This window comes from Fukomys damarensis, unplaced genomic scaffold, assembly GCF_012274545.1.
Source record: "Fukomys damarensis isolate Sample0158 unplaced genomic scaffold, DMR_v1.0_HiC HiC_scaffold_5, whole genome shotgun sequence".
Classification (NCBI taxonomy): domain Eukaryota; kingdom Metazoa; phylum Chordata; class Mammalia; order Rodentia; family Bathyergidae; genus Fukomys; species Fukomys damarensis.
In genome coordinates this window covers 64,104,370-64,130,057 of record NW_022900917.1, presented here as the reverse complement: position 1 = coordinate 64,130,057, position 25,688 = coordinate 64,104,370, and the positions used below count along the sequence as shown (strand labels likewise).

Genomic DNA, 25,688 nt, shown 5'->3' with positions numbered 1-25,688 from the left:
GGCTTGATCAGAGAGCTCCCATAATCCCTCCCCAAGAAGGATTAGTAGAACTTTCAGACTTCTCAGAACATCTACAAACAGAACAAGTTCATTATCTCGCTGACAGTTACTTGGGCAAAGACCACCATCTTGCTCTTTTCAAGTCTCTACGCCCTCTGCAGCCCTTGGCAAACAAAGAAGAAAGTAACCATGGGGCGGAGGATGTTCCCTGATCTCTGAGCCTCACCTCCAACCCCAGACTCATAAGCACAAACACTCCAGGGATCAAGGAAATGCCCCAAATATGGGCTGGCAGTGGACTTTGTGGTCCCTTAAGCTGAGCCTTGACATGGCTCACCTGTGTGGTCCTGCCATTTAACAAGTCTGTTTCTCCTTCTTTTGGTTTCTTGGTGAGCACTTGCATGGTCTTACCAATACTCATATCTTGAACTTGGGGACTCCACAGAGAACTCGAGGACCTCTAAAGCCTGGCCAGCACTGCTGGAAAGTTCCTGCTGGCAGTCTATGATCTCACTTTGAGAACCACTGGCCTGGTTTGCTGCTGCTATCCTTTGTCCTTTTTTTTTTTTTTTTTTGGTCTTAAAATGTAACCCTCTGTACAAATCTAAAATTTCTATTCTTACCTCTCCACTGTCTTCTCTCTACTGTACTTAGTCCCTAAGCGGGGAAAATTATGTAAACAAATACAGTGGGTTTGGCCTTTGGTGAGTGCAAAGCCAACAAGCAGAGCCAGGAGATAAAAGAGTGAGGGAAGGTTTGTCACTTGTAGTGAGTAAGGAGAACACTGGGGATAACTCCCAAAGCAGTATCTCCTCTGGAACAAAGGAAGAAAAGGGCTGTTGTTGCTAAGATTCATTCAGATTCGTACTGGAAAGACTTGTCATCAAATATAGAGTCAGGCCCATTCTTGCTCCTGTGCAGTTCAAGATCAGGCGTCTTCATACTTGTATTTTAAATATAGTGATGTAGGGAGAATCTAGCATTATAATAAGACTATCATGAGCAAAATTCATTCTAGGTCACCCAGAAGAGTGGGCGCTTTTGGCTGGTTTATACCAGTTGTTTGCCGGTCTTGTCTGGAGGGCTTATCTGAAACCAAAAAACAACTTGAAGAGATTTACCAACTTCTCTCCCCTCATGCTCACAAACATGAGGTGCCTAATCCTAGGAGTTCCTGCTAACAATTATACTTTTGACAGTTCTTGACTGAGAAAGCACATGACAGCTACTATGAATTCAGCAAAATTTTTAAGTTAATATGAATTTTATGAATGAATCTGAACATATTTAAAAAGTGATAATGCAAATGCAACACAGGCTGTGTATTTAGCATACTGTAATGTTTGACATACATGTGGATTTATGGATCTCTTTTTATAATTCTAAGCTGCTCTTTCCCCACCCGGGGGCCCAAGAGTTGGAGACCCCAATCCATGTTTAGTGGTTTGCAGTCGAATCGTGACATTTTGGTGTGTCCAATGCATGTGAGCACTGTGTAGCAAGTAATTTTATATTACTGAGAGCCAAAGTACCAACATTTGTGACTAGTTTCTTAAAATATAAACAGGCTGGGGATTTAGCTCAGTGGTACTATGCCTGCCTCACAAGCTCAAGGTCCTGAGTTCAATCTCCAGTATTAAAAAAAAAAATCCCTAAACTATAAATAAATTAATTTACATCAGCAATGTCCTTATAATATCATTACTCTTGGTCGCTTACATTCCCAGTCTTTGATGAATGGGCAAGAACAGAGTGAATTTATAATCCAGCCATGTTGTCACAGAAGTCCTCTAACTTTATCATTATGATGAAAACGAATATTAGCATACTTACATTTTTTTGTGTTCTGTCAAAATCTAAACTCTATGAGTAACTTTGGAAATAGACTGTGTGTGTGAACATCATCTATCAAAAAAAAGACCAGGAACCCTGTGCTCGACTGCAAGTCAATTGATCACTGAGCATTTATAGTGCTATGAATGGGAAATTACATAACAAAGATGAAGGAAAACAAGATTTGTAGCTCAGTGAGAACATCAAGGCATGCACAAAGCCAAAATCTTTGTCATCTGTGGGTAAATTACCCATGAAGTGGGCCTTCCAGACACATAACGGATACGGCTTTCTTCTGCTTTTGGCTCTGAAGTTCTCTATGTCCCTGACCCCCACACCTCCCAACCCTCCCCACCACCTTCTAGCCACCACTCCCTCTCTCTCTTCTTTCTTTTTTTTTTTTTTTTTTTTCTTTTTTCTTTTTTTCTTTTTTGAGGCGCTGGAGATCAAACCCAGGGCCTTCCATGTACTAGCACTCTGCCACTGATCCACTCTACTCCCCAGTTCAGGCTCAAGCCTGCATGCAGGATGTCAGCAGAAAGGTGGTACTTTCTGGGATGATAACTTACTAGTATCACCTATAGGGACTTAAAAGTCACAGGTGGGGCCAAGGATTTAGCTTAGTGGTTCTGCTGCCTGCCTCACAAGCACAAGGACCTGAGTTCGATCCCTGGTACAAAAAAAAAAAAAAAAAAAGTCACAGGTAAGGCTGACTTCTTCCTAAACTGACAGATCCATCTGTGGTTGTAGGGACAACTAGGTGAACCAAGGAGGTCTATGGCCCAGCAGCTCAGAGAGCACTCTCCTGAAGCCACATTGCCTTGCTATCTTGGTCTGCTCATATTCCCCATGCAGACTCTCCTCAGTGTGACCAAGACATCTGATGCCAACAGCAAAGAAAAGACCTTTGAACTCATTATCCAAGGCAAGGCTTGACTTTAAAATAAAAACATAAATGGGCTCCCTGTCAGGATAGAGGGAGTAGGTAGAGGTACCATCAGGAAGAAACCACTGGAGGAGGCTTTGGGTCTGAGGCTGTGCTGGACCAAGAGCAAGATAATCTAGAATTCTCTGTAGCTCCTCCTGGCCCAGCATATGCCTGCTGCAGCCTCTGGTCAGCTGATGTCTCCAGACTCTATTGTCTCTTCAAGTCCCACGGCCCAACTTCACTGAAGTTCTGGTCCAAGGACAGCTACCCACTGTGACCCTGTGGCCATTCTGGAAGACAAAAGGGCAAGATGAAGCTTACTCACTGAATGAACCCTACCTGTCTCCCCAGGTTTCTTACCTGAGTCTCATTCTTCATCATGCTGTTCGCTCCAATGGAGCCTCGTGCCACACAGACTTTTCATTTGCAAGTCACTCTATAAATACTCTTCCAGCAATAGATAATTTGCCACCAAAACTAAGACCCCACACACACTGAGTGAAAATTTGGAGGACAGGTATAAATTTAGTTCTGACCCTTTCCGGGAGGGAGAGTGGAACACTGCAAAGCATACAAAACTATTGACACTGTTGTTTTGAAGATCTTTTATTTATAGCAAGCTCAAGGCCTGTACCAAAATAGAGGGAAAGAGCCTGGCCTGAGCTCTTTGAAGCAAAAGCTTGATGAAATGATTATTTCTAGTTCAAGGGAAGCTTGGGTCACTTGCTATTGTAGAGAGGAGAAAGAACTCCACAGAGCCCCAAACCCAGAGGCAGACTGACAGAGAGAAGACAAAGGACAGTCACAGTGTCTATGAATGGAAGGTGGTCACTTAAGCCAAGAGAGGCAGAGGGAGAAGGTAACAAGGAGTGGATGGTTAGTGAGTGAGAGAGCTCAAAGAAGGCTGAGAAGAGCAGGGAGGGGGAAAGGAGAGACTCTAGGCGCAGAGAACTTGATCAAACTTAAAGCCCTGAAGCACACCATAGTTTAAAGAGAAAGCAGTGAGCTGGGCTGGATGGGGGTCAGGGGAGGCCAAGCACATATTTTGGAGAAGATGCCTCAGAGTGACAAGAGAGGAAAGGTGATGCTGAGGATGTTGGGGATAGTGGAGCACCTCCAGGCACTGCATGCAAACTGGAAAGAAATGCTAGGTGTCCTCAGGTTCTCTGTGACTCTGTGGCCAGGGACATTAAGTGTTTTGTCCTGATTCTTCCCACTTTTCTCCAAAGCTCTTCCAATTTGGTGTGTGAGTGTCTATATTTCTTATTTTTGATCAGTTAGGATAAAAGCCTTCATTGAGAGCATTTGCCCCCATAGCTTACCAGCAGATAATCTTTCTAAAGAAGAAGATGACTCTAGGACATGAGGTACGATCTTTAGACCATGGCAGTAATAGCCATTGCGACTCGGGTCAGCACTAAGGAAGAGTCTGCAGATCTGAGGGAATTCCAGCTACTATGTCTAAATAGCCTTTCATGTCACCCTGCCCACCAACAAGCCACCTGGGCACCAACAGATCTCCATTATATCAGCAGTCACAAAGCTCCATGCTCATATCCGGCTCTGCTGACCAAGCTATTCTGGGCCCAGAAATTCAGCTCTTGTCTTCTGAGCCTCAACAGTGCTCCTTTCTCTAAACTCATTTTGGTGATGCCTTTGTCTCAGTCTCCTAGACCCTGCTCCTCCGTGTGCTTAGGGAAGGCCAGTTCAGCAAGCTTGGCACCCCTCGTGATGCTAAGCCACCAGCTCCAGCACAGCAGCTTCACCTCTGCTCCAAAGAAACAGGAGGTGCAGGGGCTGGCCAGCCTCAGGGCTGGCTCCATCATGCCCCTGTGGAAGGGAAGCTTCATTGGTGAGGATGAGCACCATAAACAATCAGAGCTGCCACTTGTCTTAACTGTGGCTCAGCCACGTTACTGCTCTAGTGTGCAGTCTCCTTGCACCCTAGCTATCTTGCACATGAGGAGTGAGCTAGTGCCTGTGTCACTGGCTGCAGTCACTCCTCTAAGTTGGCACATGACTTTCAACCTGGGCCACTGGTTTTAACCTACCAGGATGGGAGGTCTTCCCCAGGAGAGGGAATGTGTTCACAGAGCTCTTCCAGAAATGCTACCCCAGAGGTCTCACAGCCATGGTAACCCCATTATGTGCAGAGCAAGCTGATTCATGTTAATTTGACACAAGATCTGGTAATGTAATAGTCAGGAAGCTCAAGCTCTCCCAATCCACTGACTAGGGAGGCCACATGAATAGGAAAGATCTGAAGGAGAGGGAAGCTAGCCATTTCTCACTACATGACCCCCTTGAGTCCCACATATGTACAAGTGTGAGAGGTTTTCCTCCCCTTAGCTCACCACACACACACACACACACACACACACACACACACACACAGAGCCTTGCTATGACTCTGGGCCTCTTGCCTTTCCCTCCAATGAGTACAAATGTGCTATACTTACAGTAGAGTTCATTCATTTATTCAACAAAATATTTGATGATCACCACGTCTAGGCCAAGTATGGCTCAAAGCACTAGGGGTATAAATAAAACAAATGCATTTCTTCTTCCATGGACCTTACATTCTGGTGGGGGAAATAGACACTAAATAAAGACATAAATAATGTCTGTCAGGTGGTGATAAGTAGCATAAAAGCAGAATAAGGGGCTGGTATAAAGTCAGAGAAGCATACTGTGAAGGTCAGGGGGCTGCAGGAGAGAGCCCTGAAAACAATTGACACAAACAGCAGGGGCCAGGACACTGGGTGCCTAAAAGTTGGAGGAGCACTCGGAGGTTGGTGCGGGTACAGTGAACAAGGGAGAATAAGCAAAGGAGGCAGCTTGCTGGGGTAATGGGAGACTACTGGGACTTGGTCGGGACTCAGACTTTTCCTCCAAGGAGTAGGAGAAGGGATCGGATGACTGACTCACACTCAGGCTTGATGCCATTAATGCTGTAACAGGAAAATTGCTCAAGAGAGCCCAGGACAAAACAGGGTGACCAGGTAAGAGGCTATCTCAGGAATCCAGACAAGAGAGGCTGGTGAAGCCTGCTGTGGTGGGGCACGCCTGTAATCCTAGCACTTGGGAGACTGAGGCAGAAGGATTGTCCTGACTGGGCTACATAGCAAGATCCTGTCTCAAAAAGACAGACAGACAGGTAGGCAGGCAGGCAGACGGACAGGGCGTTGGTTATAATGGCAACATCGCAAACCACTATCCACCATCCATGGGAGCCCAGACGCTTCCAGGAGAGCACTCAGGAGCACAGTTCTCACTTTCAAACAGGGTTTTCCCTATGGCCAGTGCTCTTGACCATGACTGCTCTCACCCCAGGGAGCCCCTCCAGAGTCGTCTCCATTTTCCTGCTTGGCCTTTCCAGATGAGTTCTCTACCCGATGACTCAGTCTGTTTCTCCACCACAGCCTCCCCTTCCCTGGAGCCCCAGGCACTCAGGGCCCTGAGTCGGGCAGGGTCCCTCCCACCCCACCATCCACCTCTTCCTCCTGATCTGTTCCTCTCCAAACTTCCTCCCACATATGTGACTTTCTCTCTGGAGTCAGAGTCTCTTCCTCTGGCTCCCTGTAGGATCCTCATAGCTGTCATACATACCTCAGTTAGAAGTGTGATGTGAGTGGTTTCTCCCATGTCTGTGTACTTAGTGGAAATTAAGGCTCGGACCTTCTGTGGCCATCAAGCCTTTTCCAGAATATTCCTTGACAGTTGAGCATATAAAAGATCTCTTAGAAGACTATGGCCTGAGGTCAGGGACAAGGGGAAAAGATGAGAACCAAGACCTATCATGTAGAGGTACAAGATCCCAACAATGAATGTAACTGTACTGTATACCTAAAATGTACCAATAAACTCAATGAGGAAAAAAAAAAAAAAGAAGACTATGGCCTCAATTCACATGCAGACATTCTCTGCTCCAGCAAGGTGATCGCTCTTGTTTTCAGTCTGCTTCAAATACCAGTTTGCTAACAATTTCTGGACAGGCTATGTAAGCCCCAGGCCAAGGAGTATGATTTCATGGTTCCAAGGTGGCCTGAGAATCAGCATTAGGACAGGAAAAACTACCTCAACAGATTTGATAAAACTGCTCTAACTGTAAGCAGTGTCCAACCCCTCCAGAGAGGTTCTCGTTTTGTTTAAACGATCACCACAGCTTCTAGCTGCTAAGGGCTGCTGAGCCTATCACACATGCTGGGTGTTCCAGAACAACCCAGTCCTGGTGTGTGAGGACCAACCCCATGGTGCCATGAAACTGAAGAAGGAGAGGACAGAGCCAAGACTGCAGAAAACACAGTGTACTGGGGGCTTCTTAACTGAAGCAGCAAGACCAGTTAGATCCCTGAGAGTCAGTTGAGTCAGAAAGGGAGGTATATTTATGGGTTAGGACAGAAATGACTTCATTCTGGTTGGAATGCACCTAGTTTATCTTAAACTATGAATCTATGAAAGATTCATGCACATGCCTGGAACCAGGTTCCAGTTGTAAAGCCCCACATACCACGCTAATGGTTTGGGAGTTTTGTAGTTTTCTGGGAAACTATGCAGGAAAAACACACTAGGGTCACTCTGGGTCAGTCATAGTGGTTACAGCTCAAGATGACTACAGCCATGTCAAGCTGAATCCACACCCTGGATTGTGCAGTTTATCTGAAGGATGTACTCTGCCCTCCAAAACTCAGGCCCTATTTTGGCGCAACAAGCCAAAGTACTTAAAAACATTTATAGAGCAGATACAAATAAATGTATATGAATATTCTGCAAACAGAAGGATGTGGCTGGCAGGTAAAGAGAGATGAGAAAGGCTAGATTTGTAAAGGAGAGAGCATTAAAGGATCCAGGTTGAGAAGAAGTTCATATTGACATCCAAACTGTTATCCCATCTGCTCCTCTAAATATGGAACCATTGGGGGGGCAGCTGTGGGGCTGCTGTGGGGTGGTTCCTATGCCATCCACTTGAGCAGTAAAAACAGCTCCCTGTGAGGACTGGTGATGAGCTGGGAATCTCTTAGGCAGGAGACAGAATAGCAGCCTGGAGGACAGGTGTCCAGAGTTTGAGGTGCAGGGAGAGGGTGTCTTCCTATTCTTTTCCCTTGCACCCACAGGGGACAGATCCCTTTTGCCACAGTGTATTTTCTGTTGCAGAAGTGACCCTCACACAGGGGCCTACGCCACATTCAGCAGTCATTTGTAGGTGTCCCCTCTCCCACTTTTCCAAGAGAAAGGTTATAAGGAGGTCCTCTGTATTTACAGTGAAAGGCTCAGTGATATAGGAGCAGGGACCCTTCCTCAGGACCCTACCAAAAGTCCATCTCTGCCCAGGACAGAACTCCCACCTCACTCCCAGGGGGCGCTTGCTTTGAGCTATCCCCAGGGAGTGTGATGGGTCTAGTGTAATCCAGGATTTCTGAGACTTGCCTGCATGTCTGAATCTGATGGAATTCTTGTTAAAATTTCAAATATCCAGGCACCCAACTACCACTACTGAATCAGCATTTCCAAGAGAATCACTTTCTAAACACTAGTCCATTGGACAGGATCACTTCACCACCCCAGGTACCTCTGTTAGCCATGGAAGACCTAATGCATACCTCCACTGGACAGCTGCTGTGGACTGGGCCCACCCTGGCATTCTTGGGGAGAAAAACTTTTTTTTCTGTTTAAAGACCAACAGTGATAATAACAGTGATGACTAACCTTTATCGACTGTGTGGGGGGTGTTTGGGGTGGGGGGAACAGATCATCTCATGCAATCTTTCCGGTAACGTAATGAAATATGTGCTGTTATGTATAACTTTTTTCAGATGCGAATGCAGAAAAGAGGGAAGCTAGGTGGCTTAATCAAAAGGCACACAGAGCCAGCAGCTTGCAGGGCTGGATGGGAAGTCAGCCCTGTAGCCCACTCTCTGCACATAGCAGTTATACATTACTGATCCTGGGACCTGAATTTACTGGCTTCACACTCTAATTGTGAGTTCAGCTCACACCACCAGCAGTCCAATTCATACCATCACCCTGGCCCCAGGAAGGGGAGAGGCAGCAGAATGGAGCTGCATCACAGAGCTCACAGCGGGCATTTGGACACAGAGCGAGGGAAGGAGGGCAGAGGGAAGGGGACTGACCTCCTTTGTTTGGTCCTCAGGTACTGGAACTCCTTAAGCAACCTGGTGGCCTCCTTGCTAAACTCTGTGCGCTCCATCGCCTCCCTGCTCCTGCTCCTCTTCCTCTTTATCATCATCTTCTCCCTTCTGGGAATGCAGCTCTTTGGAGGAAAGTTCAACTTTGATGAGATGCAGACCCGGAGGAGCACGTTTGATAACTTCCCGCAGTCCCTCCTCACTGTGTTTCAGGTATGGACTCTTCTCTGCTGGGCTTCTGACCAGAAGGGTGGTTCAGCGGTGAAGGTGGTGGGGGAGGAAGAAGGAGCCTCAAAGAGGGTAGGAAGTATCACCGTTTCCCTGGGCATGGGGCCAACCTGGACCAGCCCTGGAGGGTACGTGCCTTGGGGAGTCTCAGCTGTCTCTGTAGGTTCCCCTCCCTAGGTCCCTGTAGAACTCTACTCACAGGTCAGCCATTGGGAAAAAAATGTAATTGAGCTTTCTTAGCTGTGAAACCCATTAACCAAGTAGTAAATTCTGTGTGAAAGCCCAAAACAGAAACAGAAAAGTAGAACATGGAGCTCTGTCTTTCCCACCATGCTTGCCTGGAAAAAGACATAAGTAGACCACATATATACTTTGATTTTTTACAAAGCTAAAGTAGCATTTATTTAAGTTTAAAAGTAGATTGATTTATAGAGAAATTTGAATACTGTGTGGATGTTTTAAAGTTTTAAAGGTGGCACCCAAGTGACTGATGTTGAGGAAAAACTGGTGTAGCCTAATACTGTCCCCAGGAGCACATTCACAATTGTGAGGGGCGCTGATGCCTTCCTCTGAGGAAGCTTGGTCTTTCTGTGCACTGTATGTGGACCTTTGAAGGCATTTTGACCAAAAAACCCTTTCAGTCACTCAGATAATATTTACCAGTGGCCCACATGCTCTGTCTGGAGTGCTCAGGTCAATATCCCGCGACCCATGGGGAGGAGGGTTAGGGCCTAGGAGGAGGGAGAGTAGTGGCAAGGAGATTCGGGGCATTTGTGTTAATGTAGTGGGGCAGGGCCGGGGACTTTCAGGTCTGCTGTTGGTCTAACGCTGTGTCCCTTATTGGCGGGAATGTGTCATTCAGATCCTGACCGGGGAGGACTGGAATTCGGTGATGTATGATGGGATCATGGCTTATGGCGGCCCCTCTTTTCCAGGGATGTTAGTCTGTATTTACTTCATCATCCTCTTCATCTGTGGGAATTGTATCCTTTGCTGCTGCCCCCAGCCAATTCCCTTACACTCAGCCTGCAGCATAATGCCAAATAAATGTTCCTTGGGGGCCCGGGCCCTGGGGACCCCCAGGTGAGCCAGAGAGGCTGTCCTGGGAGAAAACATGACTAAACTTAGAACCAGTTCAGCTGTGGGTGGGTTGGGGTGGAAACTTGAAACTTTGGCATAGGTGAGGTTGTACATTGACATTCCCGAATCTTTTCGGGCTGCCGCCTGATGCCAGGAAGTGTGTTCTGATTGTAATCTAGGTGAATGGCGCCCCCTGGCGTTGTGGCATGCGCAACCACCCATGTAGACTGATGTGAACACAATTTGGAGATGGGGCCCTGGGGCTCTGGGGCTGTCACACCTGCTCAGAGGTAGGATGCTCAGTGAAGGAAGACTGAGCCCTCACCCTTGAAATGTCCTTCATCTCTCCTCCTTGCATTTTAGTCAGTGTCTCTCCCCTTGAAGCTACTCTCTGAGACTTTAGTCACAGGGAGAGCTAGATGTGGGTCAACAAGCTGACCTAAGAGATCCTCCTAATCCAGGCTATGGGGAAGACCCCAGGAGAGTCTCAGGCCCACATCCTTTCCTCTCCAGCTCCTAACTCCATGAGTCCAGCAGAAATAGCTCTGGTCCAAAACTTGGGAATTAAATCCCAGTTTATGATGGTTCAGAAAACACAGACTGAAGTCTGCAAACAGGGGTTCCCATTTTACTGGCTGGGTGACCTGTAGCAAATTAAACACTGTCTACCTGGCTGGGTGACCTGTAGCAAATTAAACACTGTCTACCTCAGTGTCCAGGAAATGCGATTCAGTTTAAGCAACTTTAATCTGAAATCTGAAATGCTCAAAATCCGAAACATTTTGATCAACCATATAATACTACAAATGGAAAATTCCACACCGTGAATATTTGTTTGATGCATAGCTTACTTAAAATATTATAGAAACCGTCCTTCAAGATATAAGGTGTTTAGGACACATAATTGAGTTTTGTCTTTAGATTTGGGTCCCATCCCCAAGATATTTCATTATACATGTGTAAATATTCTATAAATCTGAAAAATATGAAGTCTAAATTACTTCTGGCTTCAAGCATTCTGGATGAAGGATACTCAGCCCATAACAGAATGTTACCTACTATTTAAAGTGTCACTGTGAGTTTGAGTAGAAAATGCATGAACATCTCCTACCATGTTCCAGGACCTCCTTGGACAAGCCCTGCCTGGCTTGGGCTTCTCCTTCCCTGCATGAGAAATGGTGTGAATTTCTGGGTGCCCTGAGCAGGGGTCATGCTTAACAAACTTTAAGGCCCTTTTAGCTATATCGTCTCCATTCTGCAATTCTCTGACCCACTGTGTTTCTGTAGGTGGGGAGGCGGGGCAGGGAGAAACAGGCAAATGACTGCCTCTGTGAGGAATTCCCAAGCATTGCCCACCTCAGCCAGACCCTCCAGGAGCCTTTGTATGTGTGGTTCACATTGAGTTGGCAGCAATACCGTGCCACCCCCTCAACGCCCAGTTACATGAACAGCTCTTTAGAGGTTTCTGCATTCTGTTTGAGACAATGCTGTGTATAATGTCAATTACAAGCAGTCCTCTCAGTGGGGAAACCAATAATGAAACCCAGCAATTAAAGAGCAAGGCAAGGCCCACTGCCTCACCCTGCCTGCTCCAGACTACAAGCTAGCCTGGTCTCTGCCACTTAGAAAAATTCAGGGGATGGGGAGAGTGAGGGGGAAAGAAGGGTGGGGAAGGGACACTGTTGGGCTCTAACTTCAACTTGAATCTCTGCTGGGGAATTCTACCCCTCCGTGTCCTGTGGCTTCCCTGCCCTGTGCCCATCAAACACCCCAAGGCCAAGGTCATTTTCTTTAAGAATGGACACAAACAGATATCCTACTGAATGTGTTCTTGGCTATTGCTGTGGACAACCTGGCTGATGCTGAAAGCCTCACATCTGCTCAAAAGGAGGAAGAAGAAGAGAAGGAGAGAAAGAAGCTGGCCAGGTAACCCTCTAAGCTCACCTGGGCCCAGTTCTGGAATGCTGTTCCTGCAGTGGAGAAAGTCTTGGCACCACTCCCAGATGGCTGACTCTCCTGAAAGGGCGTGGCTCGGGGCTTCCTACAGTAGTAGCTTGAGCCTCTCTCCTAACTCCCAGGCCCTGCTCTAGAACAGGAGCCATAGTGAATGCTCACCTCTGCAAGGGTGTTGCACCCATCTAGGAAGATGGGGGCTTTCCTTCGAGCAGAGAGGCTGCGGGGAGAGAGCAGAGGCAGCTCAGAGGGTAGAGCCGGTTCCAGCCTCGAGTCAGGCTTCCTCAGTGTTAGGCATCATCTTCAGTACTGCGAATGAGAGGCAGTGTCCTAAATCCCTCCCCTCTTGTTGTCTAGCTGGGGCTCTAATAGCTCTCACCTCTTCTGGGTACCAAGCAGTGTCCCCCCAGAAGCCAATCCAAAATGAGCTCCAGAACCATCGTCACATTCAAGGCCTGGGTTAGCTGAGGAACTGGAAGAGGCCAGCCAAGTACCAGACAGCAGATTGGCCCAGCCCAGGCACTTGGGGTTAAGCTGTCCATGTAAGGTCCCCAAGCAAAGGACAGTAGATGGAGACCCTAAGAATCTGCACTCCCTCCCTGCTACAGACTGTGGGTACTTCTCATCTACACTGTCCCCTCTCACTCCAGTGAACATCCATTTCTATTTTTCTCCTGCTGACCGGCCAGGACTGCCAGCCCAGAGAAGAAACAGGAGGTGGTGGAGAAGCCAGCAGTGGAGGAGACCAAGGAGGAGAAAATTGAGCTGAAATCCATTACCGCTGATGGAGAGTCCCCACCCACCATCAAGGTGAGTAGCTACCTCCTTCCAGGAGCTGTGGGGCCACTGCTGAGGAAGGAAGGCCACAGTCTGGCAGACAAGTCACCAACAGAAAGGAGAAAGAAGGACACATGCTCAGAGGAGACAGGCTGTGGGTGTGGGGTGGGTAGAGAGAGAATGGAAGGATAGGTGACTTTTCTGAGTCCCAGCCTTCTACTGATGACCTTGAGGGGTTGTGCAGAGTGACGGGGGTACAGTTTTGAGCTCAGCTACTGAGTGCAATGTGATTTTGAGGCCACTCTGGGCCCCTAAATCTGTGGCCCATATCTGACTGGGTTCTTCCTCCTCTCCTCGGCTGCCTAGATCAACATGGACGACCTCCAGCACAATGAAAATGAGGACAAGAGTCCCTACCCCAACCCAGATGCTGCAGGTACCACTTGTCTTTGAGACCAGGAGGCTGAGGGTGGAGGCTCATGCCCTGCTGCCATGTGGAAATGCCCATGCCTGAGGGGCCAGTGGGTCCAGTTTCCCCTTATAGTTACCTTGCACTGCTAAATGTCCCACTTCTGCATTTAAGCATTACAGTCACCATTAAGGGGAAAACTTTTTTTCTGATTTCCTCCTGATATTATCAGGTTAAATAAGATCACATTTGAGCAGTGCTGTTTTAAATTTTTAATTTTTTTAACTTATTAATCAAATGTAAAAATTGATGGGATACTATCCAATCCATGTGTACAGTGTATAATGATCAAATCAGGGTAAGATTTCTGCCTCTAACCATTTTGGGGAGGTATTGGGGATCAAACTTGGGTCCTTGCACTTGCAAGGCAGGCAGCAGAACCACTGAGCTAAATCCCTGGCCTAGATGTGTAATAATTATACATACAGTATTTATGGGGCCCAGTGTCATATATATCTATAGATATATATAGATATATATATCTATACACACACACACACACATATACACATACACACACACACACACACACACACAGTGTGTGCTGATCAAATCAAGATAATTAACATTTCCATCTCCTTATTACTACTTTGTGTTTGGAGCGGTCAAACTCTTCACTTCTATTTCTTCATAAAATATTTACTGTTATGAGCTGTGGTTCCCCCAACATACACACTGTCCTGTAGAATGATTTTGTTTGCAAACAGTTTGGTTCACAAATAGAAGTGTTCGGCAACATGTTGTTTTTGTTTGCAGACTCTGCATCAGGTAACAAAAACAGCCATGATCATCTTTTCCACATAATCTCAAACATGGCCATCTTTTCCAAAATCGTAGAAGAAATTAATTTCATGAACGAAGGTACCACTGTATAGCATATGTTGCACCACTGTGTGTGCCCAATAATAATAATATGAAATCCCAAATCTATCTTGCCCATCAGGAAGCAATGCTAAATACGTGAACAGCTGCCACCACAGATGTCCTACTTGTTGCTCCATAAAATGCTTTCAGGTCTCTTATCATAAAGAACTCTCACCGACATGGGCTTCTTGTGCGCCTATCTGATATGCAAATTGCCAGGCAGGCTCCTCTCAGAGGTTTCATGGTCAGAATGCTTTGTCATCCCACCACCACCCCGGAAACAACCAGATGTCTCACTTCCTTTCACCCCGCCCCCTGTGGGAGCCCTGGCCTCACCTTCCCTCAACCTAGAGCCACAGTTCATCACCAGCTTTGAACTGGAAGTCAACACACCCACCAAGGGACTGTGGATCCTCACTTTTCCTTCTTGGGGCAGGCCAGGCTGTATTGCTGTTGGTGACCAAGTTAGGCAACTGAAACCCTTCTGCAATCCTGAGCAGGGCTGGGTTTTCCTTGTTGCTTTCCCTTTGCTGATTCTCACTGAGCTGATAAGGACACTAGAGGTATCTTCTGCTGTCTCTGAAAACAGCATCAATAATCATGGCCCTCACTTCTCTCCCCCTACTGGGGAAAGAGGACTTGGCTTCCTGGAGATTAGACACAAAGAAGAGCAGAATACTTCCAGGTTGATATGGAGTCTTTTGAAGTCTTGAAACCCTTAGGGGTGAAGCTGTCACAGAATTTCAAAGACTTGCTGGCAGTATTGACCAAATGCAATGGGGGATCTTGTCTGGATCCTGAATAAACAAATTACATTTAAAATGACTTTTTTTAGGTATTAAGGGAAAAGTGGATATGGACTAGTAACTGACTCATTTTGAGTGGTATCTTTTAATCACGTTGGTATTATGGTAATTCTGTTCTTAAAATGCTTAAGTATTTATGGCTAGAGTCTGAAATATTCCAAAGTTGCCTTCAAAATATTACAGCACCCCCTAAGACTGGGGGCAGTGGAAATAAGGGGAACGTGATGAGCAAAACGGCGAAGATGTTGAAACCAAGTATAGGGAGGTTCACTGTCTTCCTATTTTGTGCATGTTTTAAAGTTAAAAGAAAAAGAGAGTCGTAGATCAAATTCCCCTGGGCCCTGAGAAGCCCATCCCAGCTGGCCTGGTCTGCCCAGCAGGGACAGACTTGGGGGGACAGGTCTGGGGGGACACATCTGGATCTGAGGGTCTTTTCACACTCACACACCCGGATTCTGTCAGGCCTGGAGCGGTATGTTCCACCTGGTGGCAAGATGACATACTTATTACATCTGTGACAATAGGTCTCAAATTCTTTTTTTCTGAACAAGCTCCTGGCTTTTCTCTTCTTCATTGCTCTAATGAAGTCAAAGAGGAAATATCAAGGACAAAAAAATAATTAACAAGGACCTTGTCGTCATGCAGGTGTCATAGACATGTCTGTTGACCCAGCATGTCACTGTCTGGTGGCTTTGAGGATTCTTGTGATGATTATGGTTTGGAACTGAAAAGCTGTTCCCACACTCTGCTAATTCCTCCTTTTGGAGCTTGGCTTTTTGAAGCTTGTTCTTTTCCGTGGTCATGAATCTACCTTCTCTTACCTCCTGCTGACCTCTGCCTTCATTTCTCTTGGTCCTAACCATGTTTTTACCTTTTCTGTTAGTCGGTTTTCCATTGCTGTGATAAAATACCTGAGGTACTCAACTTATAAGGAGGAAATGTTTGTTTTGGCTCACAGTTTTGGACATTGTATCCTGTGGTCAGTTGGCACCACTGCTTTGGTGAGGCAGCACATCATGGTAGAAGTATGTGTAGAGGAAGCTACTCAACTCATGGAAGCCAGGAAATGGAGAGAGGAATGCCCATAGTCTCCATATGCCCTTCCAGGACACACCTCACCTCCTAAAGCTTCCAACACCCCAAGAGCATCACAGGCTGAGGACCCCACCCCACCACATGGGCCTTTGGGAGACAGTCCAGATCCCAACCATAGCACCTTTGCTTTGAGACCTCAGGCCCATGTACAGTCGAGGCTTCCCTGCCCTCATCCCATCACCAATCCCGTCCAGGTCCTTCAAGGTCCCCAGGGACCCTGTTTGTTCACCACATTTCCGTTTTCTACCCAGGAGGCCTTCAAGGATGGTGTGCTCCTAAAGCTGGTGGCTCCACTTAGCCCCGACCCCTAGAGGCCCAGTCAGCAATCTTTCAGCTTTTCCTCCCCTCCTTCTCCTCCCTCTCTTCCTCTACAAGTGGTTCCTGGACCCTTAGTGCCCAGTGCATCAGAAGTTCCTATAGACACCTCTGCTGGTCCCTCAGCATGTGGTCTCCATTCTGTCAGGCTCTCCTTCCTGCTGCTTCTGTTCTCAATGGTGAAAGGCAAAAAGCCTGGTCCACCACCGTCCATCCACCACCAACAACCACAGCCCCTTCTGCTTTCACAGCCCCTGGCAGCTGGCCGTTACTACTTTTAGTCACACAGATGCCCTAGAAAGGAGCCTCAGCGAGGGCTCTAAAGAGAAATGCCAGGGCGCCCCCACACTCTCCTCCTGCTGATTCTCCCTTCCTTCCTCTCCCCATCACTGGACATGCAGTGTTTGCTTGTCTTATTGTCCCCAAAGGCACGTGATGCAGTGGCTGAGTGAGCACTGGGCCCCAGCCTTTGGTGACTGTGAAAACACCCTAGAAGAGGGCCTGTTTCTAAATTACCCTGAGGGGCTCCAGCCTGGCAATGGCCCTAGAGTTCTCCCCACTGTCCCGTCTCAAAAGCTGGCCAGCTGGTTGTCACCTCCAAGATTAGCCTACGCTAATACACTACTACAGGTTGGGTATCCTTTATATGAAATGCTGGGGAATGAAAGAGTTTTATATTTTTCAGGTTTGGGCATTTGGGAATATTTGCATATATTTTAGCTGTTAAGCATCCCTAATTCAAAACTCTAATTCTGAAATGCTTCAAAACTCAAAAATTTTTTGGTATCACCAGGGATTTAGCTCAGTGGTTCTGCCACCTGCCTGGCAAGTGCAAGGTCCCGAGTTCCATCCCTGGTACCAAAAAAAAAAAAACAAAAAAAAAATAGTATCAATGCTCAAAAGGAGTCAGATATCAGAGTATTTCCACTTTTCAGATTATGGATGCTCAACCTATAATAGAAAGAAACACCCAGGAAGAAAAGCATCGTGCCAAATAGATAATCCTTCTATCAGTGTATCAGTTTATTTCAATGGATGCTCCTAACAGCCACCAAGGACTTCACATGAATGAATACCTTTATTTTCAAGTAAGAGACACCAGAAATCATGTAGCATGGCATCACATGTCCTAGGGGAGGTTCTGATTGTTGAAAGGCCACAAGGACAAGGACAGAGGATATGGAGTCTTTGGGGATGCTTCGTAGAGAAGCATGATCTTGACTGGGATTTGAATGGGGCCTGGAGAGCTTGAAGAAGTTATATCGGAACCATTTTGTTATTGCAGACACTGAACTGGAGACAGTCACTTAATAACTACTTATGAAGCGCTTACTATGTGCCAGGCCCCAGGACACAGCTGTGGTTAACACAGAGGAGGGTCCTGCCCTCCAGAGAACAAACCAACCAAAAAGATAACATAAGGTGAAATGAAGGCAGTATGACCAGGATGATGTCAGGCAGTGGCTGGGGGCAGCTATGACAACAGGATTAGTAAAGGCCCCTTGGAGGACATGACATTTGGACCAAAACCTACATGGCTAAAATGAACCAGATGTGAGAGTCAACAGGAAGCCGCTCTAGTGGGGGACAGGTAGATGCACGGTCTTGTAGGCAGCATGTGCTGGGCTGTGGGACATTCCAAAAGGGGCCAGCATACCTGGTGCAGAGAAAACAGAGAGAGAGCTAGAAGGTGAGACACACACCAGGAAGAGACTCAAATGCCACCCAGAGGCCCAGCCTGGCCCCTACCTGGATGGCTGCCACCTGCCTTCCTCATCCTTTCATGGGGGCAGTAAGGAGACCACAGAGCAGGCCAGGTGGGAGACACGGCAGCTTCGGTTGGTGCTGGAGATCCTGGGAACGGTCAGACTTGGGGTACATTCTGCACATGGTGCCAACTGGATTTATTAATGGCTTAAATGTTAGAGAGAGAGGAAGAAGAGTGATGTGTGCTGCGGTTTTTTCACTGAGCAGTAAGGAGAAGAAATGTGATGAGGAAACTGTTCCAGGCCTTCGCCCCCTGCCCCTTAGAGCTCTGCCCCAGATGTGAGGCCTTTGCCAATTGTGCTCTACCCTTTTGCTGCCAGCGGACTCCTGTGCCTTGCTGGAAACTCTGTAAGCTCCTGGTAGACAAAACACAACTCTTTGTCCTCATCTTTGGATTCACAAATAATGCCTTTATTTTAGTTGCCCGTTAGCAAAACAGCAGAGGGTACAAGAATACTGAACATAAGAAAAGAAGGTAGGGGCAAAGGGCACCAAAGACCAGGGCTGGGATATTTAGCTGCCCTGTGCTTTCCCTATTTTTTTTTTTTAAGTGGCCGGGGATGAACCCAGGACTTCCTGCACAGTAGGCAAGTGCTCTGCCATTGAGCCATGCCCGGCCCGTCCTTTTACTTTTGAACATTCTAACTGCCATTGAGAAAGCAGCAGCCACTTCAAAGGGCAGCATTACCTTACTTTCCATACTTTCCCCAAACCCATGAGAACAAAAAGGAGAAAACACACACCCCCAAAGGGATTGCCCTGGCATCTGGAAGGAGCAGTCTGGTGGTTCAGCTACCAAGTCCAGAATGAACTTTCTGATATTTCTAATCCATCAGCCCCCCTCCACCCCATCCATCATACCTAGTGGGTGTCATCTGCTGTCAGATTTCTGTCCTGCTATGAATTTGAGTTTGTCCCTCAGAAATTGTTTCCTCTTGAGCACTGTGCCCGAAGCTCGGCTGGCGAGAGTCTGATGGAGCCGCTGACATGCTTGTCCCCAGTAGTGGAAATCAACATAGAACTTTCACGAACAGTGAGGCAGCCAGCGTAGACAAAAGAGAGTGAAAAATGGTTCTGTAGGAACTCAGAATAGCACAAAGCTAGTAAATATGGTTTTCAATAAACACATACAATTAAAATAAGTACAAAATGATCTGTTATCAAATTATCATGAACAAGAAAATGTTGGCTTCCTTAGAGCAAAACTGAAAAGAATACGAACAGCTGGGTAGAAATGTAAGATCTTTCCCAGTTAAATTTTACTCTTACATGATTTAGGCCAACCCTGGCTTTAATAATTCTACTTTTTGCAGAAAAAAAATTTTTAACATATGAAGGTTTGAGTGTGTTAAAGCTTCAAGTTTTAGCCTGAACATGATTTTTCACCTGTTGTATCTCTTCTGTTGAAAATTTTAATTCACCTTGCTGGTCAGTTGTCTTGACCCTAGGGAAAGAATCCAATTTCTGCTTCTATTCTGCTGGCCACTGGTCGCTAAGCAGTCTTGATTGATAAAGAACCACTTTCTGTGCCATTCATAAATCATCTGCACCACCTGGCTGCAGGTGTTTTGGCTTGATTTGGTTTGGTTTGGTGCTGCAGGTGATGAACCCAGGGCCTTATGCAAGCGAGGCAGACACTTTCCCACTGACCCACACCCAGCATCCGACTCCCATTCACTTTAACCAGAAGGAGGGAGAGCACACCAGGCATGCTGGGTCCCTGGTATGCACTGCCTAGAACTCTCCTTTTTCAGGCAGATTAATTTCCACATGACCCTTCTCTTTTGCAAAGCCCCCTTCCCTATGAAGGTGTGTAATTAATCCTCATCAGATATAAGGGTTTCTATGTTCCAATCACAGCTCCTCCCTTCAGAGTTTGTAGCACACAGGACAGAGGTTTAAAATCAGGCATCTGAGAAACTGTGAGCTCAGTGCCCAGTGAACGGTGGAGAGTAGAAGTGCTGCTGGAATTCACAGGACGTTCTTTCCCTGGAACCCAGGTACTCAGAAGAGCCAGGTGAAGGATGCTATCTACACTGGGATCCCCATGAGCTCTTCAGAGAAGGGGATAAAGAGCTGAGTGAAGGGCAGAGTACAGAGTGAGCTGATTGTTTCCTGGGGCTGTCATAGCAAATTACCATCCACTAGAGAAGGGGAACTTAAAACAATAGAGATTTGTTTTCTCACAGTTCAAGAGGCTTAAAGTCTCAAGTCAAGGTGTAGCAGGGCATGCTCCTGCTGGAAGGCTCCACAGAAGAATCCTTGCTGTTCTCCCTCCCTTCCCATTGTTGCCAGCACTCATGGGCTTGTGGACTCATCACTCCAGTCTCTGCTTCCATGGCCTTCGTCCTTCTATGTGTCTTGTGTGTCTCCTTATAAGGACAAACTGTCACTAGGTTTAGGGGCTACCCTTGTCCAATGTGACTTCATGATAACTAATAACATCTGTAAAGACCCTATTTCCAAATAAGCTAATATTCTGAAGTTCTGGATAGACAAGGATTGGGGGCACATTTGTCAACCCCCTGAAGTGAGTGTTCCGAAAATAGTTGGATGTGAGCGGATGGTTTGATAGGAAGCACTAGCAGGCAAGGGCCATCCTGAGAAAGGTGTTGAGCACAATTCATAGGCTCGGAGTTGCGTGGTGGGTGAAGAGATAATGAAAGCAACCTACACATAGCAGTCATCAATCAGCATGTGCTACCCACTCTTCTCAGATACCTATGTTCTTATTATTCCATCTTAGATGGAGAAACTGAGGCACGGAGTGACTCAATGAAATGGCCATAGTAGCAGAAAATAGAGCCAGGATTTTTTTTTTCTTTTATTGAGTTTATTGGTACATTTTAGGTATACAGTACAGTTACATTCATTATTGGGATCTTGTACCTTTACATGACAGGTCTTGGTTCTCATTTTTCCCCCTTGTCCCTGCCCTCCCTTTACCCCTCCTCCCTTCCCCATTTACAAACACTTTATTTCCATTTTTTCATATTTTTTTCTTTTCCCTTATTACCTTTCCCTTACCCTTCCCATTTTCCCTACACCTTTAGCCCTTTTCTTCCTATTTCACGTGGTCAATTATCTCATTAGGATCTTATGTACTTATAGCTTTTCACACCAGAGAAACTATTCAGTATTTACACATGTGTGACTTATTTCACTTAAGAGTATATCCTCAATATGTATCTATTTTCCTATAAATTAATCTAATTTCTCATTCTTTATGGCTAAGTATTACCCCATTTTATAGAAAAACCACATCTTCTTTATCCAGTTTCCAACTGATGGGCAAATGGGCTGTTTCCAAGATTTAGCTATTACAAACTGTGCCGCTATAAACATAGGTGCGTATATATCACTGTGATATGATTCTTTTAATTCTTTTGGAAAGACACCCAGCAGAGGAATGGCTGGGTCAAATGGAACCTCTAGTCCCAGTAGAGCCAGGATTTGGATGAAAGCATTGACTGGGAGTCTGTGCTCTTAACTCCCTGGCTGTAAACTCCCCAGACCTTGCATTCTAAGCACCTCTGTCCAGAACAGAAGAAGCAGGGGCTCTGTAAAGCAGGCAGAAGATGAAGCTGCTTAGCTTTGGTCTTTGGTAATCGTGGCCCCTGCCCAGGAAAACAAAAGAGCTTCTTGAATTGGTGTCAGTATCTAATGCTTTGCTCGAAGGGCTGTTTTGTTATTTTGTCGCCCTATGATCCCCACAGCACATGATTGCTTTTGTAGTTTCAGAAATGGGAAGGTGTTTGTTTTGAACTCTGAGAACTTTCAAGAATGGGGTTGTTGGTAAGGGAGTCCTCCAGTCAGCTAAGCCATTCATTTTCCCCACTGCAGCAGAGATGAATGAGCGGTATTGGCAGTGCCTGCTCTAACCCAGTCCCTTTCCAGTGCCCTTCCGCCAGGATGACTGAGCATCTGAGTTTGCCCAAGACTGCTGGGCTTCCTGGGATATGCGAGTTTCAGTTTTACAACCAGAACAGTCTGGGTAAATGGAGACAAGATGACTTATAGCCCCTCTGGATATGTAACCCAGGAAAGTGTGGCCCTGACAGAGGTGAGCTCTGTGGGCCCTACAAGGGATAGCAGAATGTCTGGCTTGCTCAGTGCTTGTGTACGTGTCTGGAGTTACAAAGGATGTCAACTCCTGCTATCGGGAAGGTAGGAAGATCTCTGGAAGGAGCACATGGTGATGAGGCAGTGGGCATGGAGGAGTTATTTAGTAAGGCGCTTTTGTTTTTACAGGAGAAGACGATGAGGAGGAGCCTGAGATGCCTGTCGGGCCCCGTCCGCTACCGCTCTCTGAGCTACACCTTAAGGAAAAAGCCGTGCCCATGCCAGAAGCCAGCGCGTTTTTCATCTTCAGCCCCAACAACAGGTGTGTGAAGGGGTGGGGAAGGTGGCCTCTGCTCCCTCTGTGATAGGAGCCCAGCAGGCCCCTGTATTTCACTTGAACCTCTGGGAGGAGCGCCTGGAACGCTCCCAACTTCTCACAGGTTGTGAAAAAGACACTGAGTTAGGGGAAGAGAGCCATGGACTCTGAATCAGATGACCCACCTTTATTTTTCCCTCTGGGCTTCGAAATGTGTGACTTCTCTATTCTTTTGATGGCTACCCTTGATACTTTGCTAAGCCTGTTATTAGCTTCACCAAAACATAAAGCTAAACAATATCTGAAGTCTCCTCCTGTACACAAGAAGGACCTTGCACCGTTTCAACTCACTCATTAGCTCCCAGCTCTCATGCTGCTGTCTGTTCATATTTTGGCACTGAGCTTTATTTTTAACCTAACAAGTTAGACATTATTATCGTCATTATTATCCTGTATACTTAGTATGTTTATATTTACATACTGTGCATGGTTTTATTTGGAGACAGTTTTTTGTTTTCCTTTGAGGAGTTTGATTGTTGCTGTTTGGCAGTGTTAGGGAATAGAACCCAGAGCTTCACATATGCTAAGTAATCCCTACCACTGAGCTGTACCTTTCTTCAAAAAATTTAAAGCAGATTATAGTGTGCTTTATTTTAGCGGCTTTATCTCATTTGATACCCAAAGGGGTCAGGCAAATTATTTTTCTCATTTTGCAAATGAAGAAGCTGAGTGCTCAAGAGCCAGAAAATATGCATGAAGGTCTCCTGACACAGGCATAATGTCATTTCTACTTAAACTTGTTTTCTGTTTCTTTTTTACTAATGATACTAATTGTACAAAACACAGGGTTTCGTTGTGGCATTTTCATATATGTATATAACATTTTCATTGTATCCACCCCTTACCACCTTTGTCTTACGAAGTGAAAATCCCTCTGCAGCTGTCATGTCTTTGAGCATTTTTAGAACCTCTCTATCCTTTTGCAAACATTTTCTTTCTTCTTAGAGGGCAGTCTTTAGAAGTCCCTTTGGCTCCTTTATGCTGAATTCACTTGGGCTGTATTCATACGTAATTGTCTAATTTCTTATTTTTGAAAGATAATTTCACTGTGGACATGATCTTAGCTGACAGCTTTTGACCCTCAGTTCTTTGAAGATGCCATCCCACCATAAAGTGGCTGTTGTGACTCTGTGAGACACCCGCTGGCATCCCAGCTACCACTCCTCTCTGATTTACCTGCCTATCTCTTCTAGCTCTCATCAACATCTTCTGTGACCTCCAGTGCTGTGCAGATTCACTACCATTGTCTGCTGTGGGTTTCTCTTCACGCATCTTGTTAAATCATACGTGATGTTCCTAGGCTTAAGGATTTTAATTTTTTTTCTTCCTTTCTTGGTCATGTGCAGCCATAATCCTTAAAGATTGCCTCTCGTTAATTCTCTGTTCCTTCTTGTGGCCCTCCTTCTCCCTATTCCATTGCATTTTCTTTTTCATTCATCTGTTGATAGATGTATAGGCCACTTTCAAGATTTAAATATTATGAGTTTTGCTGCTATAAACATAGGTATGCATGTATCGCTACAACATGTCATTAGATATTTTGAGCAGATACCCAGAAGGGGAATGGCTGAGTTGGGTGGAATTTCTTGTTTTAGTTTTTTGAGGCATCTCCATACTGATTTCCATAGCAGTTGTACTAGTTTACATTCCCACAAAATGTAGAAGCGTTCCTTTTTCCCCAGCATTTGCTGTTATTTGATTTCTTAATGGTAGCCATTCTTTCTGGAGTAAGAATATCCTCCCTGTCTCCTAAAGCTTCTTGCATATCTTTCATCTCCTTACCTCACTTGAAGTGTTCTGAGTGATTTATTCAGATGTGTCTTCCAGTTGGCTAATTCTCTTTCAACTTTATTTTACTGCTTAAGCCAGTTTTTTTATGTTGACCTTTATATTCTAACATTCTAGTCAGCTCTACTCGTTTAGCTGTTCAGACCCATCTGTCTATATCTAATAGTTACTGTGGGTTTAGCATCTTTGTGGTTGACTCTCTCTCTCTCTCTCTCTGCAGTACTGGGGATTGAACTCAGGACCTTGCGCTTGCAAAGCAGGCATGGTGCCACTGAGCTAAATCCCTGGCCCAACTCCTTTATTTCAAATATAGTTATCCTATATTCTGTATCTGATATGCACAACCTGGGGAGATTCTAAATCACTTTATTATTTCTTCTGATTTTTTCATCTTAGTGGCTCATCTTCTCGTGTGTTTGATGACCTTATTGGTAATAATCCCAAGGACCTAGACTGGAATTATGGAAACTTTCTTCCAGATGCTCCACCTCAAGACTGGCTTGAAACTTGGGTTTCCTGATAGTATGGCTGTGACTGGCATCTGTTCTCAGGCTGCCCGTATACAAACTTTAACTCAGCTCAGTGGGTTGGTTGGTTGGTTGACTGGCTGGTTTGAAGGGAATGGCCCTAGCACGTCTCCTAATTCTTATGAAACCAGCATTGTCCCCCACAAATTTGTCCTTCCCTATATCTTGGAGCATTTAGTCACCTGTGATGTAAGGAGTGGAAGTCTGAAGGCCTGTTGTTAAGCGCTGACTCCCCAGTACCACAGCTGTGTTTCTGGGCAAGCCCCTCCTTCCTGGGTTCCTATGGGGTTTGTTTGTTTTTGTTTGTTTCTAATTTGGTACCAGGGACCAAACTCAGGACCTTGTACTTTTGAGGCAGGCAGGGCACCACTGAGCTAAATCCCCAGCCCTCCTGTGTTTTTAGCTATGAAATGAAGGCAATAAGCAATCTGTACTTGCTTCCTGTGCTTTTGCTTTTGCAAGATGTGATATGCAAGACTCTTTGTGGTGCTATCCATGAGCGCACAAGAGCACACATGGGGCAGCTCCTTTTCATTGTCTGGGGTGTGAAACCAAGTTATACACTTGAAGCTATGACATGGGAGCAAATCACCTGGCCAGAGAGCTGGCCTCTCTGGCTTCAGCATTTATGTCTTCAGGTAGCTTCTTGTTCGCATTACACAAAATTATGCAGT

The 25,688-nt window shown here is 46.0% G+C and overlaps 1 protein-coding gene across 1 annotated transcript in view; it reads left to right on the top strand.

The window, feature by feature from the left end:
• Window positions 1-25,688, top strand: part of Cacna1c (calcium voltage-gated channel subunit alpha1 C) — a 712,468-nt gene that overhangs the window by 595,426 nt on the left and 91,354 nt on the right. The window contains exons 14-19 of the mRNA XM_019208417.1: window positions 8,913-9,120; window positions 9,998-10,118; window positions 12,027-12,141; window positions 12,858-12,978; window positions 13,312-13,381; window positions 22,513-22,645. Coding sequence (XP_019063962.1) covers window positions 8,913-9,120; window positions 9,998-10,118; window positions 12,027-12,141; window positions 12,858-12,978; window positions 13,312-13,381; window positions 22,513-22,645 — 768 coding nt within the window. The remainder of the gene's footprint in view (window positions 1-8,912; window positions 9,121-9,997; window positions 10,119-12,026; window positions 12,142-12,857; window positions 12,979-13,311; window positions 13,382-22,512; window positions 22,646-25,688) is intronic.